General features: G+C 35.6%; 2 protein-coding genes across 8 annotated transcripts in view; one reads left to right on the top strand and one right to left on the bottom strand.

Annotated features, from left to right (window-relative positions):
* The first annotated feature begins 483 nt into the window (after window positions 1–483).
* MED27 (mediator complex subunit 27) lies at window positions 484–2,999 on the top strand. 3 transcript variants are annotated; one of them, XM_011299314.1, is made up of 6 exons: window positions 484–786; window positions 979–1,206; window positions 1,303–1,511; window positions 1,627–1,896; window positions 2,000–2,300; window positions 2,403–2,999. In XM_011299314.1, exons 3-6 carry the CDS (start codon window positions 1,324–1,326, stop codon window positions 2,535–2,537), a joined length of 894 nt encoding a protein of 297 aa, XP_011297616.1. In that variant the 5' UTR covers window positions 484–786; window positions 979–1,206; window positions 1,303–1,323; the 3' UTR covers window positions 2,538–2,999. The 3 variants fall into 3 exon arrangements, with proteins under 3 accessions (XP_011297616.1, XP_011297614.1, XP_011297615.1); XM_011299312.1 differs by having other exon boundaries at window positions 979–1,511; XM_011299313.1 differs by having other exon boundaries at window positions 484–854; window positions 979–1,511.
* Glut1 (Glucose transporter 1) overlaps window positions 2,800–23,458 on the bottom strand; it is a 33,670-nt gene continuing 13,011 nt past the window's right edge. For 2 of the 5 annotated variants that reach the window (XM_011299320.1, XM_011299319.1), the window contains 12 exons: window positions 23,065–23,175; window positions 22,601–22,696; window positions 22,052–22,212; window positions 21,203–21,562; window positions 20,559–20,790; window positions 19,977–20,189; window positions 17,765–17,968; window positions 16,956–17,095; window positions 15,589–15,618; window positions 11,233–11,330; window positions 7,255–7,562; window positions 2,800–2,966 (listed from right to left, as the gene is read on the bottom strand). In XM_011299320.1, coding sequence (XP_011297622.1) covers window positions 7,459–7,562; window positions 11,233–11,330; window positions 15,589–15,618; window positions 16,956–17,095; window positions 17,765–17,968; window positions 19,977–20,189; window positions 20,559–20,790; window positions 21,203–21,562; window positions 22,052–22,212; window positions 22,601–22,696; window positions 23,065–23,175 — 1,749 coding nt within the window. In that variant the 3' untranslated portion in view covers window positions 2,800–2,966; window positions 7,255–7,458. Of the gene's footprint in view, window positions 2,967–7,254; window positions 7,563–11,232; window positions 11,331–15,588; window positions 15,619–16,955; window positions 17,096–17,764; window positions 17,969–19,976; window positions 20,190–20,558; window positions 20,791–21,202; window positions 21,563–22,051; window positions 22,213–22,600; window positions 22,697–23,064; window positions 23,206–23,458 lie in introns of all 5 variants that reach the window. The other 3 variants (XM_011299316.1, XM_011299317.1, XM_011299318.1) reach the window with 3 other exon arrangements.

Below are 23,458 nucleotides of genomic sequence, written 5' to 3'. Positions count from 1 at the left end.
AAGCACCAGCATTTTCAAAGGCAGCAGACAGTTCAAAAGTTCACTAATCACTCACCACACAACCAAGAATGTTTTATCAACTCAAAATCCACAAAGTTCAATCAAATAATTCGCACTGTCACTTTAGTCCGTATCTAAACACACACTAAACAATTCACAAAATCACTTGCACTGAGTCCCGCACTTTGTAATTTCACTGTTCACAGGAGGCGCTTGTCTTTTGCGCTCACTAGAACCCCGATGTTAACGGATTTTAACTACGCGACGCGCGAGCGACCGTTCCACGCGCGGGTCGCGGAACGACTGACTCCCCACTCAAAATGGCAGGGCTTTGGAGCCGGCGCTTGAGTGGGGGGTCCCCCCGGCGATACTCCGGGCATGCGCACTGAACACTTCCCATGCGCACAGAACACCCTGCATGCGCACAGAAGACCGCTCGAGGGGGGGTCGCCAGGCGATACTCCGTGCATACGCACGCGAACCGTCCGTGCGCACAGAACACCGCGGGCAGTCCCAACTTGACGAGATACGATAATTACGAAAATTCTTAACCTAATAAATAATTCTCTCTTAAAAAAAACAGTACAATCATGTAAAATCCAATAGTCAGTGAAAAATAATTGATTGAAGAGAATTTAGCGTGTGGATTTTGGTCTTGACCATCAAAAACACTTCGATTGGATCTCTGAAACGGGAATGGGAGTATCAGATACATTGAATTACGTTCTGTTTTCTAATCCCGTCAGCTCGAGTGCCGGTTCGTTTACGAAAACTGCTGCATCAGCTGTTATTTTTTAATAAAAAATAAGAGGAATCAATTTATTTATTGTTATTGCCTGATTTTTGGAGACTGGGTAATGCTTCTATAGTTTATTCTATTTTTGAAACTTTGAGGTCATGTAGATACCACACATCCCATAAACCAAGGCCATATTTTACATTTTTTCCTGTTATTTTAAATTCTCATTTTTTAAATAGTCCCACCAGTGCCGAACAGCTGCAAAGTGGGGATGACATGGCGATGAGGGGAAGGTGATTGTGACCGACGCGCTGTCTCGTGCCGCCTGAGAGAACTTGTCCCCGGTTTTTGGCTTGACAATACCTGCTTGTATCATACCTCAGCTGTCCGCCTCTCATTCAACAGAACGAACAGAACATCAGAATAACTAAACAAACTTAACCCCGAAAACGATCCTACCACATTTTGTAATTTACTACTAATTATAGAGCAGACCAGAAATTTATGAAAATCGTTGATTACGTGTATCGATTCGATTGATGAAATAAATTATTTTTGTTCAGCTGACATCGTTAAAGTGTACAATGGATCAGCAACATCATCAACAATTGAGCAATGCTCTGACAGCCGTACGCGTCCTCAGGTCAAGTGTTAGACAAGTATTTGATTCTGTGGCAAATGGTCTGAGGTCGGATCATGGGGATGAGAACAAGGATTCCAAGTATCTGAGTGAATTACAGGAGTTGTTATTCACAGCACATGCCAATTTGAGGTAAGATGTAATACTTATTCCAAATATTATTGTAATTGCAAAGAGGGAAAACTAACACGTCGATTTACCTGATGTGTAAGGAGATGGCGGAGTAATTATTTTTATGGGGATTTAGGGATGTTGAGCAGGCTGTAGGCACTTTGAATCCACCTCCAGGTCCATTCAGCCTTGGCAGTACAACGTACCTCAGTCAGGAGACGAGTCAAGAAAGACAAGCATTGTACAGTACTCTCGTAAACAGTTACAAATGGTGTGACAAAGCTCACGAGTACAGCAACATTGCTCAGGTCCTTCTCAGTCAAAATTCATTGAAAAGGTCGTACATCAATAGCGCCAGATCCAAACGGGGACGAATACAGACTAGTACTCATAATGTGTCAACTGCGTAAGTAAAAAATATACTCACAGCCTCAAATTAAATCTAATGTAATCTCCAGAGTATCTGGATATAAATGGGATCATTCATTGGATCATTTTATTTGAATCAGACAAGTCGATACGATGTTCAGCACCCTGGATCGTTTGTTTCCTGAGATGACAGTCACAATAACTCGACCTTACGCTTCCAATGCCATCCTCAACGTCTCCATAGGTCACATCTTGAAGGGAGCAATAGCCTTTAAGGGACTTATGGTTGAGTGGGTGGTTATTAAGGGCTATGGTGAAACCATGGACCTATGGACTGAGTCACGTCACAAAGTATTTAGGAAAATGACTGAAAATGCTCATGCGGCGATGCTACATTTTCACTCTCCAGCACTACCTGAACTCGCCGTCAGATCCTTCATGGTAAGAATTTCTAGGAATCTTGAAAAAATCATCCGCAGGGAAAACTTCTTAAAAAAAAATTTCCAATGTCCAAAACTCGAAATATTTAATTAAACCTTGCAGACGTGGTTCGCAAGTTTTGCGACAGTATTCAGTGATCCCTGCAAAAAATGTGGACTACATCTACATAGCGCCTTGCCACCGACCTGGCGAGATTTCCGCACGCTCGAGCCATTTCACCAGGAATGCAAGTCATGAGTGCATCTGAAGACCCATTCCGTCTGTACATAAATCAATTCACTGATAAAAAAAAACAAATTAAAATGAGCAGAAGAGAAATGAGGAAAAATATCTGACTCCACTTCCAGCTGAATGAATTTCTAAATAAACTATTGAATAATGAATTAATTCCAGCACAAACAATCGATTATTGTTAGTCATCTTTATTCATTGAATAACAAAATTGACGATAGTATAAAGTTGAAGGATTGGGAATTTGTTTTTTTATCATTTTAATATATTTTTTTTTCTTAAGGAAAATTATTTGCATACTTGCGTTAACAGATTTTCTTCTACTTCGATTAGTACTTATAGAAAGTTATCTCGGTACAATGTTGGATTATTTTTTTTTTCCTTCTCTCATATCTGTTCAATACAGCTCACGGAAGTTGGTCCACACAGAGCTTCCTGCGAATGAAATAAAGTAAAATAATTTATGAATCTCGTGTGTAATTTTTCCCCACCCATTTTTATCACTGAATTCACCTACACACTGATTCTCAAAGATAATTAATTATTCCTCGTTTACACAATTTTCTATCGCATTTGCACTGTACACAATTCGATTTGTCTTCTAAAAATTTGCGATATCTATTTAGCGTGTATTGTTTATCTCCTTTTGGTTTATTTAATCACAGAGCTTTATATGGATTGAAAATGTGTGAAATATAGTTTAGGTCTTCCCTCAACTTCATATTTATTTATATATATTTATCTAAAACATCCATTCGTTTATGCTATGTTCTGGAAATAATAATTGAAGGTATTAACGATTATTTACATTTATTCCACGGGTATAGGAGTATTGCGAAGTGGGTTGTAACTAGGCATTTCTTAAGGAATACATCAAAATTATAATCACTGGTTTTTCATATTTTTTTTAAACGAACAAATGATCAGAATTCGATTCACCAGTGAACTGATAAAATCGCGAATTTTTCCATTAAATCGTTGAACGATTGCATAATGACTCAATCATCGAAATTCAACTGCAAACTCAAAGCGTGCGCGAACATTTTCATTCGGTATATAATAGCTCTGTAATCGATTAAATTTTTTCTGTTAGTCCTACCATATTTCCATCATGAGTATCATTGTTTTATTTATTTATCATTTTTCTTCCAATGCTCTAAGTGAGTTTTACATAGTACTCGTTATTTTAATATCATTCATGTAAATATAACTAGGTAATTATATTTAACGTAACTGTACACATTCACATTTGGAATATCTTTGGCGCTTGGTAAGTATCATTTTTTTTTCCCCGCATTATTTTTCATGCAGCGCAAGTCATTTGAATGGCAGTGAACTTATATTTTACATTTTCCTAGCGTTCGCACTCTTGGTTTCATGAGCCATCGATCGCCTCATTCTTTATTGTGATCACTTGCGTTCGTGAAATGATTCAGATTTTTCAGTATTTCCAAGTTCTCGTGAGGTTCTATTTACCTGTGTCAATGATTTTTGTTATATAGACATCATTGACTTGAAAACTATTAACTGATTATCAATTAAGGATGTTTAACCGGAAACGGAAGTATTTTTTTTATCAGATACATAAAAATTTCAATCCACCACGTGCATTATTTGAAAAGTCAAGCGAATTGAATTTTATATCATTTTTCCATACAGCACAGCTTTTTCCTTAGTCTTGTAATTATTAAATAATTCAATTGAACACCGAGAATATCGAGACTATTTTTTTTTCAATAATAAACTTTTACCTGGAAGTGAAAATATGAAATTTCAAAATGGCTAAACATCCTTAAGATTAAAATTAACGTCTCGAAAAAAAAAAATAATCACTAGCTATTTTCTTGAATGACTGATTCAAAATATAAGATTCTCAGCTAGAGTCATTGTCACTTTATTTTTTTCTCGGTTATTTATTTCTCTCGTTTTTCTTCTGGATTTATGAAAATTATGTCATATCTCGATAAATAAGTTATCAACGGCGAGAAATTTCATTTTTTTATTCATTACATATCGTTGCAGACCCCCAATGCTATTCCCGATTTTCTTTTTGGGGATTCGTATGTAGACTGCATGTCCCTTGGTCGACTCCGGATTTTTTAGAAAATGGGTTCAACTTCACCGGCACGATTATCGAATAAATTCATATATCCATTCTCTTCCGTTAGAATTTGGTCATTCGATCGAGTATCGGCACCGATTACAGCCGACTTGATGATCATTTCATGATCACTCCATGATCTTAATGATACTTAAGTGTATTGAAAATGGAATAGTACACAAATTGATTTTAATAACTCGATAGGCCCCCGAAAGAAACTTCCCCTTTTCCATGACTTGTATTCAAATTATATTTCATTGTATCGTTCATTGTATATTCCCTAATGAGAATGAATCATCCATGAATTTCACGCAGATGACGATGAAAATTCACATTGTTTACCATAAAAACCGAGAATTTTTATAAAATCACCATCAGAATGATAATTGCCCAATTGTCTTTTGAGTCGAAAAGTAACAGCAACTTTTCACACGTACGCATCGAGTTTTAATAATTATCTATTAATAATTATCTCTCATTTTGTTTCAACGGATATGCTATAATTACTTGATTCATTTTTTAATTTATTGTACCGCCATATTTGTCGTAAAAACCCAATCGCACTTGGTTTCATTTTTTATTAAATTAATCTTGCCCCGCAGTGACGGATTGAAATTAATTCGCGCAGCGAAGAAATGGAACTTGAAGTTTATTTTCAATTTTTTTTAACTATTGAATTATTTCTAAACCGATTAGTTCAATGGACAATATGTGGAAATATATTTGACATTTTCTCCTAGATCCAGTCGGCTCCGAAATTAATTCATTGCTAACGAAATTTGAAAATTAACAAGCTTTTCATTTTTTATTGTTTCGCTGTCATTTTCAAGACTTTCCTTTCCTCTTTTGGGACTGAACGAGCTTGTATGTTAAGTTATTTCCTTTCTACCCCTAAATGCCTATCCTAGGTCGATAATAATAAATTTCTTTACTCCTCGGAGACAACTGGGATACACCAGAAATGCAGAAGAAAACCTTTTTACTCATCTTTAATCGGGTCAAGTGTTTTATTGCCTGTCTCATTGATTTTATCTCTCCCACTCCTCAACTCTGGAAAAACTCGGTAATGCCAAATAAATTTTCCCATCGTTTTTCCAGTGAATACTTCATTCCATTCCCTTAATTATTACGTATCAATAACTGTGAAAGTCATGTCACTCAATCGTGTTCTCTCATGTTTGCAAGAAGATTCGTAAGCTTAGACAGACACCAGTTTTTCGGAAATTTTTCTTTATCTAGTCAGTTGAAGGTTGAAGATTTAGTACAATCTGGTGAGTAATAAAGTTTAGAGATGATTGAATTTTACTGAAGCAGTGGGGAATTATAGAAGTCAAATATCAATTCAGATAATTTTCCCCATCACTTTTCATGGAAGAATCCATTAAAAAAAATGAAAAAATGGATATCACCTTGGGACTCCATAATATTTAAACAACCGAGCCAATGTAAATGTATAAATTAATACCTTTCAATCGAATGGAGATAATTTTTATAAAATGCTTGTCCTACAAAGAGTGAAAAAGGGACTCTAAAATTCCCCTCCGCCGGAAAATCCCCTAGAATTTTTTCTCAACTCGATTTTTCCTTCAACTTATCTCGTCACGTACATAAATACAAGAAAGTGCACCGAGAAAAAACCTTCATTTTAATCTGATTACAAACTGTACTATATTACCCTTTGATTATTGATATGAAATTGCGAATAAATTACCATTATCATCTTTAGTCTTTATCATTTTAGAATTGTGATAAACTTGAACAATAGAATTTCAACCATTTTTCCCACCTCCATCAAATTACGAACGAATAATACTGATAAAATTGAATCTGTCAATTTTATTTAACAATGAACACAAACAATTAATCACATGATAACGAAAAAGTCATTCAACGATCAACTTACCCCCAATCAATGATTTCCCGGCAATTGTTGCCACATTAATGAGTAATATAGTACATTTATACATCTCTGTTATGCATACCATATGATAAGAGTATACAATTATTTACATTAAATTATGTACATATAATGGAAGGTGACCAGTTAGTTGAGTATTAAAAAAGCGTTTTTTTTTTCTCGATCGATCTGGCACGAAATTCTCCACTGACAGTGCAATTCCTCAATTTCCCTAATTAAATTCTGAGCAATAAATTTATATCCCTCAATAGTTTATTTTTAAACGACTGGAAACCTTCCGTTACACCCACAAAATATCACTTTAATAATGTCCCAGTCTTCCGACGACTTGAATAATGGGATAATTACCGAAAATAAATGATAATTTCCTAATTATCTCGCACATCCCTCGGCTCATTCAAACGTCATTTTAAAATTCCACTAGTTCAATAATTCAATAGTGTCTCATTACCTCGAACGTTGTTGATTTATTTTTAAATAATTAGTGCAAAGCTGTTTTGTTGATTAACGGTATCCTCATGAACATCATCCCCCCGATTGATTAATTTTACGGAATTAAAACTGTTGAACACTTTTTTTTTTCTGGGAAAAGTGAAGCACGATTTGTTTTATCTAGGATTATTAACTAGTTACGTTGAATGTTCATTTGAGTAGTTATTTGACGATGTTCGTGTGTATTATCAGGGGCTGATAGGGTGTCTCACTTGAATTTCCGGAAGGCCGACATTCCATGAGATAGGGGCATTAGCAGTACGACGCAAACTCTTACGAAGAAATGTGGCGCACGCTTTGCTACGCTCTGTTATTATTTCGTACAGGTGATTCTCCATTGTCAGACTGTTGGTGGTGAGTAGCAGTGGTATACTCATTATCATAAAGTTGCCAATATTAAGAGGAGTTTCCCATTGTCAGACACCGCTGTTCGGAAAGCGTGGCGGGGGAAGCGGGGGCGGTGCTCTTTCCGGTTGAGCGGGAGCGATGGAAGAGCGTTCTGATCCAGCTGCAAAAACAACTGTTCACCCATTCATTAATTTTTTTTTTATATCAACCATCACCGATTGATATCATACTAATTCAATCCGTCGTACATTCCACCCAGGGGCTACTCACACTCCAAGTCATTGCGACACTCTATCAGTAATTTCAATTCATTTCAATTCATTTTAATTCATTTCAATTCATTTTAATTCATTTCAATTCATTTTAATTCATTTCAATTCATTTTAATTAATTTCAATTCATTTCAATTCATTTTAATTAATTTCAATTCATTTCAAGTCATTTCCATGTTACGATTCGAAATCAATTGAAATCGAAGGGAATAAAAATCTTACGGTTCTTAAATAAATAGCTCATTGCATCTGAAGTGAGTAGCTCCTTGATTCAAATCGAAATATATGGGCCATGTATTTCGGATTTTTGCCATTTTTTTTTTGCTTATGGATTTTTTTTCATTTCATTTTTGCGTGACTCTCAACATTTAGTCCTGAGTTGACAAAGTGGAAGAAGTACACGGAGAGAAACGTGAGATAAAAGGAAACTCGGAATTATGTGCTATCAATTTTTATGAGAAATATGATATAAGCCAATTCTGTGCGGAGAGAATCTCTCCGAGAAAAATCTCTCCGTGTATTTTTCTTATTTGACGTGTGAAAAAATTTCGCTACTTGGGTTTCCTTTAAAATATTTCTATGAGGACTATTCGCGATTGATTCCCGAATTTCCATATTTTCTACAAGACTCGAAAAGAATTTGGTAAATGGAACGCCAAATTTTTCACCGAAATGCTTCCATACGCCAAAAAATCCAATCCATCTCTTCCCCATCACGAAATGGAGAATTTCAACTAAAATATTGCATAATTCCGGTGGTTATAAGGAAGGCATTTGCGTTTATATAATGTAACTGTCGACAATTCGGGGTAATTCATGCAGAACATGCAAGACAATTATTCATTAACATTCTCGCTAATAACGCTATATATAAAACACCCAGGTGGCTTAACTTAACACATTTAACTCCAAAGCTCATCCACTATTTAAACAAGAAATACTATTTGACCTCTACCATGTTATTTCTCCCAAAAGTTACACGTGAGTCATTAGAAAAAGACCAATACATTTTCTCCGTCTCTTATGCTCTGTTGATATATAATTAATTACAAAAATATTGGAAAGAGTAATTACACGTGGAAAAATCCAATTGCCTTTTGAGCTCTTGACGTATCATTGTTATTTCGTTTACTACAGAGGCCAGTGTATCATAATCGTGTGAAAATATCAAGTGACGCGTTCAAATGAAGGATGTGTTGCTGTGGGTGTTTCAGTGGATGATTAAATTATCAAAATTTCTAATGATTATCTACGAGTTTAAATAATACAAAATAATCACAACAGCGATTATGAGACTATGGGTGATGGAAATTATGAGACTTGAAAGACATTCACTGGAAATAATGTCTGTCAATTCTGGAATACTGTTTTCTTCATTCTGAAAAACTTTTATTCTTCATTCAAGAAAACTTTTGCTTCATTGAAGAAAACTGTTTTCTGGAATTGAGAAAGTTTTTCTCTAGTTTTTTCTCCTGCCTTGGTTGCAAATAACGCCGGAATTACGAGATTTAAAGCCATTCAGAAGATTTTTTTTGTAGTCAAGCTACAAAAGAGACCCAATACGCTCGGCCAATCCCATCGGTCCTCAGATTATTCACAAGGAAATATTTTTAAAATCTACAATTTTTTTGATCAACATGAGTAATTAACTAATGAGTAAAGAATACCATAAATCATCGGATATTGAGATATTCAGAGACACTTCCAATATTCCGTCAACGATGAATGAAAAATATAATTTTTGAGCCGAGAATATGAATGAACAGGGTCTGAGATTTTCCAGATATTCGCAAGACACCGCGATAATATTCTCGAATCAATAATTCTCACAATGAAGATGATTAATAATAAACTAGTGAATCAAAAATACGATAAATCATCAAATATGCAAGGAAAAAAAATATCCCCTGAATGATGGATGAGACCAGCAGACCCTCGACGAGTCTCCAGTGCCCACACATAATTCAGAAGTTGACATTAATATTCAAATCATTAATTGATTCGTGTTGCAAAATTCATGAGTAACAAGCAAATTCATAAACGAAATTCCACTGAAATAAACTCGAATTACGTTTAGCTAAAATCGAGATTCGATCTCGAGGAAATAAAAGATAACGAATGAAGAACATGATTGATTGATAATAATGATGGTAAAATAAAAATGGCTCACAGTGAGACTACAAATCAACGAATTCACGTACATACAGAGATAATAAATAAAGGGTGTCATGCAAAAGTGTTGGGGGTTGGGGCTGTGGGGTGGGAGCTGAGTAAGGATTCTCAACACGCAGCAAACGATTCCTCCAGGCTTCAAGAAACCAGACCCAGCAGACTCCGGGCAATTCTTCTTTTCCTCTTTTCATGGGATTTTTCCGACAGAGCAAAGGGGATTTCGGTGGATTCTCCCGGTGCGCGTGAGGAGATTTTCATCCACCTATTTTTCCTCTCATTTAAGGGGACAATAAGAGGACAATTGGAAATTGCAGTGCGAAGTGATTTTCGTCCATTGAACGAACGGAGACAATCGGAAATTGAGATTTTTTCAAATTCAATGGAAGATAGCAAAAAATAATTCCCAGTTTTTTCGTGATTTTTCGTCAGTGGTTCATCTACCAGGATTTGCAATTTTAGTGCGATTAGTTCGGCGGAACGATTTTTGTGTGATGGAAAAAGCGTGGAGTGCCACTTTGCTGATAACTCAATTAATCCTTTCAATTTTAACGATTAATCGAGTGACGTTCCGTACCGGTGCGTTCATATTCCATCGATTTAGATGTTAAATGGTATTGGTAGTGGTTAACTCGTTCAAAGGCGTGCCAGCTACCGTGTAAGTGTGCTTTGGTATTTTTAGGCATTTGTTTTTTAAATTGAGTTGATGGTAAACAAAAAGGTAAAGTGTCTTTCTGATTGTTGGACCTTACCGAACTGCGGTGGAATTAAATCAGAGGATCCTAAGTGTCCCCTGGGCGGTCATCTAAAATTTATCACCCAAACTTTGGCATAATTATGGCTTCAAACAAAAACTGGTGCAGCGAAGTGGTAAAACAAGATTATTATTGCCCTCACAACAAATAGCTGAAAATTTACAATATCAATATCAACATTCCTATCATTACTTCCGAGATATCTCCGAAGCTGACAGAGATACAAAAATTCTTTCGGGACCTTTTTTATAGCTCTCATCTGACTCGATAAAAAAGGTAAGAACAAAAATTTCAGTATCTCGTGCGGATCTCGAGATTTTCGTTGAAAACCAGCTAATGGCAAAAATCGAGTTGAACTGATTGGTAGCAGTTCGTATTTACCACTCCACTACATCATCACTCGTTTAATTAAACAATGAAATAAATCGATAAATGTCGTACCGATTGTTAACAATCCTATAAATAACAAGAGTCCCTCTAATATATTCGATGGCACACAGAGACATTGGAATAGGGATCAATAGATATCATGGAACAATTATTGTTGGCTACAGCCATGTCTGAGGAATTGTTTGCCCTGTTGATGGAAGTTTTGATAGTGACAGGTGATGATACGGGTGTTGTCGGTCAGGTTGACAGGCCTTACATGAATCAGGATGGGGCTTCTCCTCTGCCACCATGAGGGCTGCACTCTCTGCCGGTGGTATGTGTCCCTCTAATGCATTCGTACAGTTTAGCATGGTCCTGCAAAACACGCCACTTGTTTCCAACATTTTTTCCTCTCCACCTTTATATTTTCCTCTTTATTTTTTTCCTTTTCATCATCTCACACCGTTCCCCAACTTATTCACACTTAATTCTCTCTTTTTCAACTTTATTTCGAGGATGACATGCAATTTTTTCGTTATCAACTTTCCGAGTCACTGAATTACCAATACAAAAATCTCAGCTGCATGAACAGCTTTCAATTCAATCGTCGCTTGACGACTTCCAAAAAAAAATCGTCGAGCAACTTTTTTTTTTTCCAATTACACGTTTAATTGTGGAAATTATTGGGGCACGTGAGGTTTTTTTTTCTTTCGCGGAATTATAATGAGGAGGGAAGGTAGACGCGAATGTTGTGGATGTGATATCATTGAATAGAAAATTTTTTTCTTTGAATTGGAATTTTTTGGGATAATTTGAGCGATTTTTTGGCATTTTTTTATAATTCTGTTGAAATATTCAATAGAAAATTTTTTAGGTGCGCTGTTCGCTGAAATTTTTATTTTTATTTAGGAAAATAAAACTCTATGGACTGTTTCGTGAGAATATTTTTTGCTGAATATTCATCAAAAACTCATTGAAAGTTCAATATAAATCTGATAAAATCGTTAAGCAAATTCCATCGGTTTTTGAATTGACGAAATGTTTTCCCCTGTGAACTTAAACTTTTCAGTTCCGGTACCCATCGCTGTGATCTAAAAAACCGTTAACTTCAACAGGAAAGCATCGGAAAACTTTTTTAACTGGAGATTTAATCATCTCCCAAAAAATCGTTTAATAAACCAATAATAAAAAACATTTCATTACCTAAAGCATTGAATATAGAATTTCATTGGAAGTGAGTAAAAATGCCGAGATTTTTTGTTTGTGCACGAATTTTATACTAAAGCTTTTGCATTTGTTTATGTCAAAATGAATAAATTTTCCATTCGAGGGAAGAATTTAGTGCAATTAATTCTCTGAAAATAGAAGCGATTGGCAGTGAATAAAGGATTAAAATTGTATTCCGATCGGGTCATGAACAATTTTTATCCAGCCATTATACCTCTGCGCAGAATGAATAATAATCGACTTCATGTGCCCCAATAATGAACGAACTGAAACATGTAAGAGTACAAAAAGAGCTCTTCCGCCTATCGTCACGAAATAAAATGCATTTCACAGTTTCTACCCCTCAACTCAACACAACCAAATCCTTCCGACTATTTTTCCTCATTTCAGGAACTAATCACTGGCCTGTGTAGTAGAAGAACGAGAAAAAAAAATACTAATTAAATAATTGAGGATAAAATATCTATCAATTATATTTCACACTCATAAATAATCCAACGAATAATCTCAATCAACTTTAGACCTCAGAATTAACGATTTCTGCATCTGTACAACCACCAATTTACAAAACCACTTGATTATTATCTCATCTATTTACAGACAAATGAAAAAATAAGTGAACAATGAGACATGAGGGATGACATATCCACAACATCAGTGGAAAGTGTAAAAATAGGGGAAAAAAATGGAGTGATTTATTCTGCAGCGATAAAATCTCACGATCGAAGTGATTTTTTTCTTATTTTCTTTTTTGTTTAAAAAATGTTATGCAATGGTGATGCCGAAATATTCGTAACACATGATGAGATGAGATGAGATGATTTACATTAATTGATACTTTAGCAATTTGACAATAAAATGACTATCAACAAAGTGTAACATTGTTATCGTCGCGGATAATCTAATTTGGTAATCAATTTTTAATGTTTATTTATCATTATGATCTATTGGTAGCGTTAGTATGGGTGGCAGTGGTGGCATCTGATAGGACGGTCTCCTTGCTAGAGTTAGTCGTGAGCTCTTCTTCCCTGTAATACAATAACGTATGACTTGGACACAAAAATTCGTCAACATTTAATACTGAAATCAATTTGTTCACGAATTTAAGTGTCCGATTGTACGTCACGCCATTTTCTCTCTTTCCTCAATCAAAATTGTCTTGCCCTTTTTCAAATCATTTCACTTGGTCCATTGAAAAAAAAATCAAACTCATTCTTCCGACCTCTCTTTCTTCAGATTAATCATTTGTGGTTATTCATTAGTTAATCAAGCTTTAAAAAATCACTGAATGTTTCGGCAAAACCCTAAAACTCAACTACGAAGCATTGAAAGAATAATTCATTAATAATGAGCGTTGAGAGTGGAGTGGGGGTATTGGAGAATTATTTATTTAATATGAGGAGAGATATTTCTGAGAAGATTTTATATTGATATTTTAAAAAATGGTACTTTATCGTAAAATTATGCAATTTTTACTAAATGTCGCGTTTTTCAACAGCTGTCAGTTGACTTAAAAAAAATAATTCGTTTTACGTTGCATTAAAATTCCCTAAACAAAGGATTATTATTATTATCATTATTCCCCGGTGAATTGGCTGCACGATAGAATGTTAAGCTGAATTATTCCATAAATATTTCTCGTTCCAGTATCTCGATATCTGACAGATTAAATTGACTTCACAAGTGGTTTATTAAACCGGAAATTTCCGAGACGATCCAATAAACCCACTCAACTTCTAGTACAATACGTAATACATAATACACAGTACACAAAGCCCAATAGATCCTCGATAATTTGGGCGTTGAAATAGTTTGAAAAAAACGAGGAGAAATGTTGAAAAAAAAAAAAAATTGAAAAACTGAAGTTGCACCCGATCCACTTTCGCCACTGCATCGATTTCTCGAGGGCCAGATATACCCATCGTATACAAACGATATTAAACGATATTAAACGATATTAAACGATATTGGTAAATAAACTGAGGAGAGTATATGCATTTATGTACTTGATCGTGAAATCGGATTTTCCAAACTATTGCAAAATACAACCAGAAGTCAATATGCAGTGGCGAGCAAAAATAGATGGGCTGCGGTAATTAAAGCACATTTTCATACACCACCCACCCACCCCACCTGCTAACCAGTCTCCCCCAATCTAGTGAGGCGAGCACTTTACTATTTTAATGAAAAATCTATTATAACGAACCTCCGTTAATACGATAAAAACGTGGAATACTTTTTAAAAAGCAAACTCACATGCGATCTCACAAGTCACAGCGTCATTAAAATTCTTTCGTTATTTATCATTCGTGCCAGCTATTTTATTTCGTATTATTTAATATTCTAACCATAGATAAAGATTTTAAAATTCAGAAAAGTGTTCCCTATTATTGATTAAGTAATTTGCCGACCAATCGTTGGATTCGTGATACTTGCATTAATTAATCAATCGATTCGGGACTCACTAATTAGATTGATGAATAAAAGGTGCATGCAGATTGTTTTTTTTTTAGTGATTGTATGGTAATTTTGTTGCAAGACTCCGAAATTCGGAAAATGTCCGGACTTTCGTGTAATTAAAATAATCGATTTCGTCGGGTCTCGGTTTTACCTCGTAATTTTGGGTTTAATTACATGATAGCCTCGGCTCTCAGCAGAAACTGTGAAATGTATCTTCACGTTGAATAAAAGATTTCTTGATTATTTATTGAAGTTGTTCATGCAGCTATGGTAATTGATGTAATTATTCCCGGTAATTGGCCTCTCCTCGGAAATTTTTTATTTTTTTTTTGGTAACTAGTGAGAGAGAAATTAGCATATTTAACATGCTGTATCGTTGGGAACTTACGTTGCGTCATTTGATTCCCTTTTTTGCTGATTTTTCGGAATCTCTTTGGTCTAGGACACGGGATGGTGCAGTGAAGTGGTGAAATTTCCGAGAAATGGTGTACCATTTCCAAATCCATTACTCTGTTTGAAAATTTTTCACTACTTTCCCCCGAAAAGAATTCTAATTATATTTCCCGGGGTAAAGTCTATGGAATTTTAAATTTTTTAAATGAATATTCAAATCGAAAGTCTAATTCTCAAATTTTCTCAAACTTTTGAAAGAATTCCACAAGTTTTTACCATTTTTTAATAAATTTTCACAGGAAAAAAAGGACTTCACCACTTCACTCCAGAGTTAATTCTCAATTTCAGTATAATAAACAGACACATTTGGTTACCCCATGCATGGAATATAAACCAAGAAATAAAGATAATCGAGTAATCAAAAAGCAACAATCGCAGATAACGAAACATAAATCCATCATGTTTCAGTTATTTCAATTGAAAAAAATAGTCAGGTCTCTGATATTATTTTCTCTCTAGTTTCATCTATTTTTCACAATTTAGGTGGACTCACCCATAAAGTCTGCTGTCCCGCAAGCTGCTCCTGCTCCAAATAACACAGACAGAAAGCACAGTTACGACGACAGTAGTACAACCGTATACCATGTATATAAAAAATTCAATATTAAATTCCTCTCGGTACCGTGAAATGAATAAATCTAAGAAATCCAAAGAAAATAAATGGAACGAAACGAACTCATAAATCCCAAGAATCATTTATTCTGTAAACAATTTTATGTACAATATGCCAAAATAATATATCAATGTTGTAACGTAAACAAAATAAAATATCGAGATAGAAATGAACGAAGCAAATTACTACAGCTGAGAGTTTCATTAGAGAGATAGAGAAAGTTTACGTAATTAACATTTTTTTTTTCATTCCTAATTGAAAAATTCAACAATCAACAACTTAAGGATTAAATATGAAATAAATTCATTGTGCGGTGTCTTCCATACGTTTTTTCTGAGTGAGAATAATTCTTTTCTAATCGTAAAGTTTATTTTATTCTAGTTGATTTAACTGATATATCGAATTCCTGTGGTTTGGTGGAGAGAAGATTTCATTGGAATTCATTTCTCTGAGTTTTAAATATTTTTAAAGTCTCTTCCAAATTTCATTTAATTTCAATTCAAATTCGTTGTCATTCTCTTTGTATTTTTTCTTTCACAAAAAAAATTGTTTTTTTAATGCACGCGAGTCAATCCCATACCCCTGCACAGGTATAATTGGATCACTTAAAAATTACTTGACGTTTAAAAAATCATAAAAAATTAATTTGTGAATGTGAAAGGCGAATAATTTCCAGAGTCAACGCGAATCCTAAATAAATACCCTTATCATCTTGTTTCCACCTCACCAAAGTCATTAAAATCCACATATCATTCAAAGATAGTGAGAGGACAGGGCCGGGGGGAGGTAGGGGGTAGAGTTAAACAATTATTTATCACAGAGTACAGAATAACGAGTATACGAATGCAATACTATAGTAGAACGGTCCCAACACGAAATTTCCCTGGAAAATAGCAATTGTAGAAATCGTCATTGCATGCAGATAACGTAATAACGCTTCGTCATCGTCCAATGGAATTCTCTCCACGAGAATCAATGGAATTGTCAGTGAATTCTCCGTGACTGAATGCAACCGTGTGACATTTCAAGTTTTCAGCCGCAGAGTGACGCCAGCTGAATATTAATGACGAAAACTCTCGACAGAAGGTGAATTTTTCATTTGATATTCGAATTTATTTGAATTGGTTTTTTTTTTTTTCTTTTTCCCACTTTGTGTTGGGTTTTGTCGGGACTTTTACTGGGAGGTGTGGGGAAGGGTGGCTTTGTAGGTCTCGGGGTTTCTCTCCATGCGCATTTTTCCATCATACCTGTCATGGCCGTGCCTGAACAGCCCCAGGATCTCCTCAAATGTCTTGTTCTTGGTTTCTGGCACTTTCTTGTAGGTGAATATCCAGAAAACAGCGAGGAATCCACTGAACGGCAGGAATGTGTAATTGTCGAGAACAGCCTGCAACAAATGACAAGATTTTTCATGTTTTCATTATTTTCGGGAATTTTCGCTTCAAGGATGTCTTCTTCGCTCAATTCTCCGTGGGTTGGGAATTTTTTAAAGGAATTTTTTCTACACGTGAGATCGCAAATTGTGAACATAAAAATATTAAAAATGAATGTCCACCGTTAATCGCCCGAGTAATCAGAATTAATTCAAAAAAATTACTATTACGACAATCATTTTGAATTCCCCATGTTCTCGATTGAGCCGTGAAATTTTTTTAGGGACAAATATTCCGTAAACTGACGTATCTCTCCCACAATCACAGAGCAAAATCTGGTTGAGTAAAATTATACGGAAGTGTACCACATTTTTTACCGAGGTTTTTATAATTTTTATCTGAATTCCCGGTGATAAATTACGACACTATCATTTAAATTTCCTAAGCTGCCCCGTAATGGGGTGATTTGTGAGGTACATAATTTACCCAGAGTATTCATTTCCGTCAGGGTTACCAAATCGCGATTTTCTTCCAAAAATCGTTTTGATTTTCTAAGAATAAACTAGATCATAGTGAAATTTCAAATTTCAATAGGAATATCTGTTAAAAATCGCAGAGACATTATAAAAAAAAAAATAAAGTCACGATCTGGCAACTGTAATTTCCGTGTGGCGTGAACTTACCATCATGCTTGGAAAAGCAATGCCAACAACGAAATTAGCCATCCAATTGATAAGTACAGCGATTGACATAGCGGCTGGTCTAGGTCCTTGTGAGAACAATTCAGCTGTTATCATCCATGGTATTGAGCCAGGTCCCACAGCGAAGAATACGACAAAGCTGAGTGTCGAGACAACCGACAGATACGACATCCAGCCAATCATTTCCTGTACGTAATTGAAAAACTCCTATCAGGGGGTAGTACCAATTGTTCATCTTTCCTGAGCAACTGGAGGAGCCTCAGGAGAATTTAAAGTAAAATTCAGTAAACAAAGAAAACCAAATAATCATCAAGCCATGCAATTGTGCTCAGACCTGCTCACTGTTCTCTCGAGCCTTTAATTATCGTCATTATTATTTGTGATTTATCATGAAGTAATAGAATGTAACGAAGCAAGTAGATCATTAAAAATCTCATTACAATGAAATTAATTCACCGAGTGATCATAACATTGCTGAGAATACTGATTAAAACATGATATATTGGTGATTTTCTCGTTTATTACCACTCAATATCGAAATATCCTCGCATTCAACTGAAATATCGTACTCTCCTCTTCATATTCCACCACTTCACTGCATAATAATGTGCACTGTGACGTAATTACCCCTAAATCTCCCTAATCCTCACCCAAAATGTGATATTAACCCACAGTTCAAGCACAGAATGACGAAAGCGTAAAACAGCGATTAAAATCACGAAAAAATTTCATTAGTTCTCATTGATAAATGTGATAAATAGTGCCAGGATTATAATGAACACTTAGACATCGGTCACCAATGAGGAGAAGTTGAATGTTTACTCACTCATCATCGCTGTCCGCCATTTGAAATTAATAGCACCCGAATGCCTTAATAAATCGACTTGAAGAAAAAAATCTCGATCACTCGTATTGAATTTATAATGAAAGTATTGGATACCCAAGGGAATTTATGGTGAGCCTCAAAAAGCCATTGGTATGTAAGAATGAATAGCAATATACCATTAAGTAACAGGTTTGAGCTTACGAGAATAACGATGATTGCAGAAATTGAATTGATAAATAAAATATGAGTGATAAATCAATACAAAGGCATCCCTCCTCCAAGCTGTCACGAAAGAGGTCGAAATGATGAGGGGATGGGACGGGGGACGAGGGGTTGCAACGTAAAGAGAAAAAAAATGTAAAGTATTGAAAATGAGAGGAATGAGAGGAATGAGTGAAGTCAGTGAAATCGTAACATAAAAAGGAATTGTGTGAGTGCATGTGGTTTTTTGTTATCGGTGGGATCATTATGCACATAACGATGATGTACTGTCGTTCAGAATGAGTACAATGAGTGTGGTTTAATGGATTCAGGCTCGATAAAATCAGGGGAGATCAATGTACATGGGAAAAAGTGAATTTATGATGGGAAAAAAATTGGGGAGGTACAGGAGGGAAATTAATATTCAGGAGAGAGCACAAAACTTTTAGTGCGATTTGGAGAAGGGAGAGGAGGGTGGAGATGGGGGGGGGGTGAATTTTGGTGGAGAATTGAAATGAGAGTGGGAGTCATGTTTGGGTCTCAATTCGTCGAATTTTTATGTGTTTTTATTATTATTATACTCTTTGAATCATCTGAAAATCGAAATATTGATCATTTGATCATTGAATTTTTGATAAATTTTTTATTTGACTAGTGTTATTTCGACCAATTGTAGTAGATCCTAGACATGTAATTGTGGAGGTGTATTTTGTGAACTGCATAATGAAATAAAATTGATAAAATTATTTAAGAAGCAGCGCATGCATGGATGATCGTGGGATTATTGATTCTTACATACTAAATGAACAAGTACGATTGTTGTTGATGTTGAAATATTTAGCAAGTGATATTATTCTCACAGTCGTGTGCAGTGCCTCACTCCAGCTGGGAACAAAGCTTTTAAAAAGTACCCTTAGCACTCGTGTGTGCCCGTGACAAAAGCCACAAAAATCGGTATTTACAGCTGTTTGTGTGCCTCGTTATATGACTAAAGCCGCTTTGACTCTTTTGTGAGTTTTCAAGTCGTGAATTATCGGTTAAAATTGGACATTGTCGTAGTTCATCATTAATGGCAACGGTTTTTCTTATTTTCTAGGGTATTTTTAGAATTATTTTTCTCGTTTGGGGGGGGGTGAATTTAACGGTTGGGATGACGCGATGACTTACCTTGATGAGGAATGAAATTGTAATGAATATGGAAAATATAAACATTCCACCGAGACCGTACAGGTGGAGGGTTCTTCTTCCTGTTCTGTCCATTAACGGTATTGATACTAGGGTCATTATCACCATTATCGCACCGATACCGATTGAGGCCAATTTTGCCCTCTCCTCAGTCAATCCAGCATTCAGGAATAACTGGGTGGAGTAATAAAACACCTGTCAACAGAAAATTCAGGTCTAACAAATATTTTCAATACTATTTCGCTATTTTTGAGAACTACAGAGCATTTTTATTCGCCTTCAAATATCAATTATCTTCAAACAAATACCGAAATTTTTCTCGAAACTCAATGCAAAAAATTTTCGGATTGATTTAATGTGATGAAATGGATGATCTTGATGATTAAAAATGTGAGAACAGGGTGTGGCCTGTATTAAAAGGAATGCAATAGAAAAAATTACGTGAATTGAGTGCCATCATCTGTTGAATAACTCTCCCGAGAAGCCATAAAACCGAATAATTGCTCAATAGTTTCCAGATGCACTGAGATACCCTGACAATAGTCGATGACAATTATAACTTACAGCATTGATACCAGAAAGTTGCTGAGAGAGTTGCATGACCACACCAATAACAAGAGGTGCCCTGAGCGTTGGACTGCATATAAGCTCACTCATTTTAATTGTCGACTCAGCCTGTTGAGCCCTTTCCTCCGCCCTCATTTCATCTATGTCCTCCTCAACTTGGTTACTACCCCTTAACCTTCTCAAAGCCCTACGTGCCTCCTCCTCCCACTGCTTTGTAATGAGCAAATATCTGTACAAGTGATAATGATAAACATGTCGTCAGGCATAAATTGAACATTGTTGAAACTTTGAGATGAAGAGACTAAACTTCGTCAAGTTCCTAAACAATTCGGTAACCGAAATATGGGGCGGAGGAGAATTCTACCGAGTTTAGAGATATTGTGCTGGCAAGTGGAATAAGGAGATAAGCAGAAATCTTGGGGAACGTTGAAACTTTAACACAAATAAGTTATCGAGTTATTCAACTCGCCAGGGAGAAATAAATTCGAAGAATCATCCGGCACTTGGTCGTCATTTCCGTATTTATCGATAAAGATCGCGGAAGGGGTGGGAGTGGGAGGGTATTTTTCGGGATGGGAAATTCTCCTCCGTTGACTTGACAGAAATTTCTCAAGGTGTCGTAAACGGCCTGATAACTTTACCTCGGGGATTCTGGACAAATTGGTAGTAACACAAGTTGGGCAATAGCAGGAACAACAGCAAGACCCAGTAATATCGGCCAACGGTCATTTGTACCGAGTATCTTCTCAATTCCCAACACCTGGGAGATTAGAAGGCCCACCGTAACAGCGAGCTGGTTTACCGTGCCCAGGCCGCCTCTCAAATTCAATGGCGCTATCTCCGATATGTACATGGGTACCAATGATGTATTTAATCCACAATTAATACCAATTACGAAACGACCCAAGAATAGCATCTCGTATGAGTGGGCTACTTTCGTAAAACCCATAAGGCATGCCCCCACGATGCCCAGCATGTTGTTCAACAGTAAGCCCCCTTTTCTGGTAAAATCATTATCATTAGGTATTTTATATTTAATTCACGGAACGGGAAGTTAAACAATTTATTGATTGATTCTGTAGCAAAGTCTCATAACTCTTTTTACGAATTTCGAGGGAAAAGCCTCGAAATAATTTTCCGAAGTTTTTATTTTTGAAGATTATAGAATTATATATAATTATTATTACTGGCCAATTGATTTATAGTCTCAATCTTTTGAATTTCCATTGATTTAGATTTATATTCATCCCGTATTTGTATTTTCACAAATGTTTAATGATTTAATGATTAAAAGGAGCATTAATTTTATACTGAATTTCATAGAAACGAATTTCAACGAAAATAACGAAATCCCATAAATGTTCAGTGGAACGTTAAATATTTTTTATCATCAGTGTTGACTGGGTTTCCCCTCAATATTTGCCGCAGAATCAATTTGAATGTTTTCGTTTGATGAATTCGGTTTATAAAAAATGTTTTGATGGACTTACCTGCCAAATCTGTTGGCTATAACGCCCCCGCTAATACCACCGACCATACCCCCAATAGCAAATATACTAACTGCCAATGAGAACAACCTCTTAACAGACTTTTCCGACATGTCATCACCATATCTGTCTTTATACACATCTCTCATGAAACTCTCAATTTGCTGAAAGAACAATTCACCATTTAATATCAATTAAACACGCGGAAATGATAATTTCGTCAATTATCCTAGATTTGTCCCTCCGTGAGAGAGCGCAATAAATTATCAATTCAATTGTTGTTATTTATGTAATTGCCTCGATAAACATAAAAGAGCGCACAGGGAAAGTTCGATCGAATGGACAAAAAAATATTACAAAGTTTAAAAAAATCCAGGGGAATTGTCATAATTACCGGCGTTTTTCTATTGCTTTTTTTATGAGAAAATTTCAACGCGCTATAATGAAGTAATTCACGCTCGAGATAATTACATATTTAACTGGATATTTAATAACACGAGAAATGGACTCGTTACTTTCCACTACTCCACTTAAATTTCTCTTTATTTTTACCCCTGACGGTGCATTTATCACTCCAGTGTTGTAACCAAACTGCAGCATCCCCAGAACCGCAGCGAATATCGCATACGCCAGGAAAAACGTCAGCCCCTGAAAACAAGAAATATAAATAAAACTAAAAATAAAGGCAGCTCAAATAAAAATAAAAATTATCATCAAGTCATTCTCAAAAAGTTCCATAAAAAATGGTAAATAATAAAACCAAACAAGTAATAAATCAGATTTTTATTGAGCAATAAAAAAATCATAAATTAAATCAATTTCATTTACAAATTATGATGAAGTAAAATAAAAAATAGGGATGCATTTAGTTTTAAAAAATCAGTGAAAATTCATGAATGTGTGAGCTATAAAATTATGGTGATGACTTAAAAAAAAATAATAATCAGGTAAAAAGAAATAATAAATGGGAGTTTTATGGGACAATGAAGTAGAAAAATTCAATGATTTCGTTGGACCTGTTGCAGGAGCCTGAGTTTTCTGCGATGCGAGTGTTCCTCCAACCTGTCCACATATTCCCTCAGCTCTTCGATTTCCTCCTTCACCTGCTGCACAGTGTCGAGCTCGTGCTGCACGACACAAGCAACAAGAATAACACTCTTTTAAAAAGACGAGTATAAGTTCTCACTCGTGTGATCGGCCCATTAAAGGGCGATTCCAAATTTTATTGAAAATCAAAAGATCCACCCAAACCCATTATCAACAAATTCCGCCAATAAAACCAGTCGTGCAGAAAAATTTGGAAAGGATCATCATAAAATTATTGCTGTTTCGTTGAACCTTCCCTGAAGCTGAAAAAAGATTTCTCACTTCTCGGGGTTATCCCCTGAGTTCCCAAGCTTTCCATCACAA

This window comes from Fopius arisanus, unplaced genomic scaffold (assembly GCF_000806365.1).
Source record: "Fopius arisanus strain USDA-PBARC FA_bdor unplaced genomic scaffold, ASM80636v1 scaffold00014, whole genome shotgun sequence".
Taxonomy (NCBI): Eukaryota; Metazoa; Arthropoda; class Insecta; order Hymenoptera; family Braconidae; genus Fopius; species Fopius arisanus.
Note: the sequence above shows the minus strand (reverse complement) of the source record. Positions and strands in the feature narration are given on the sequence as shown.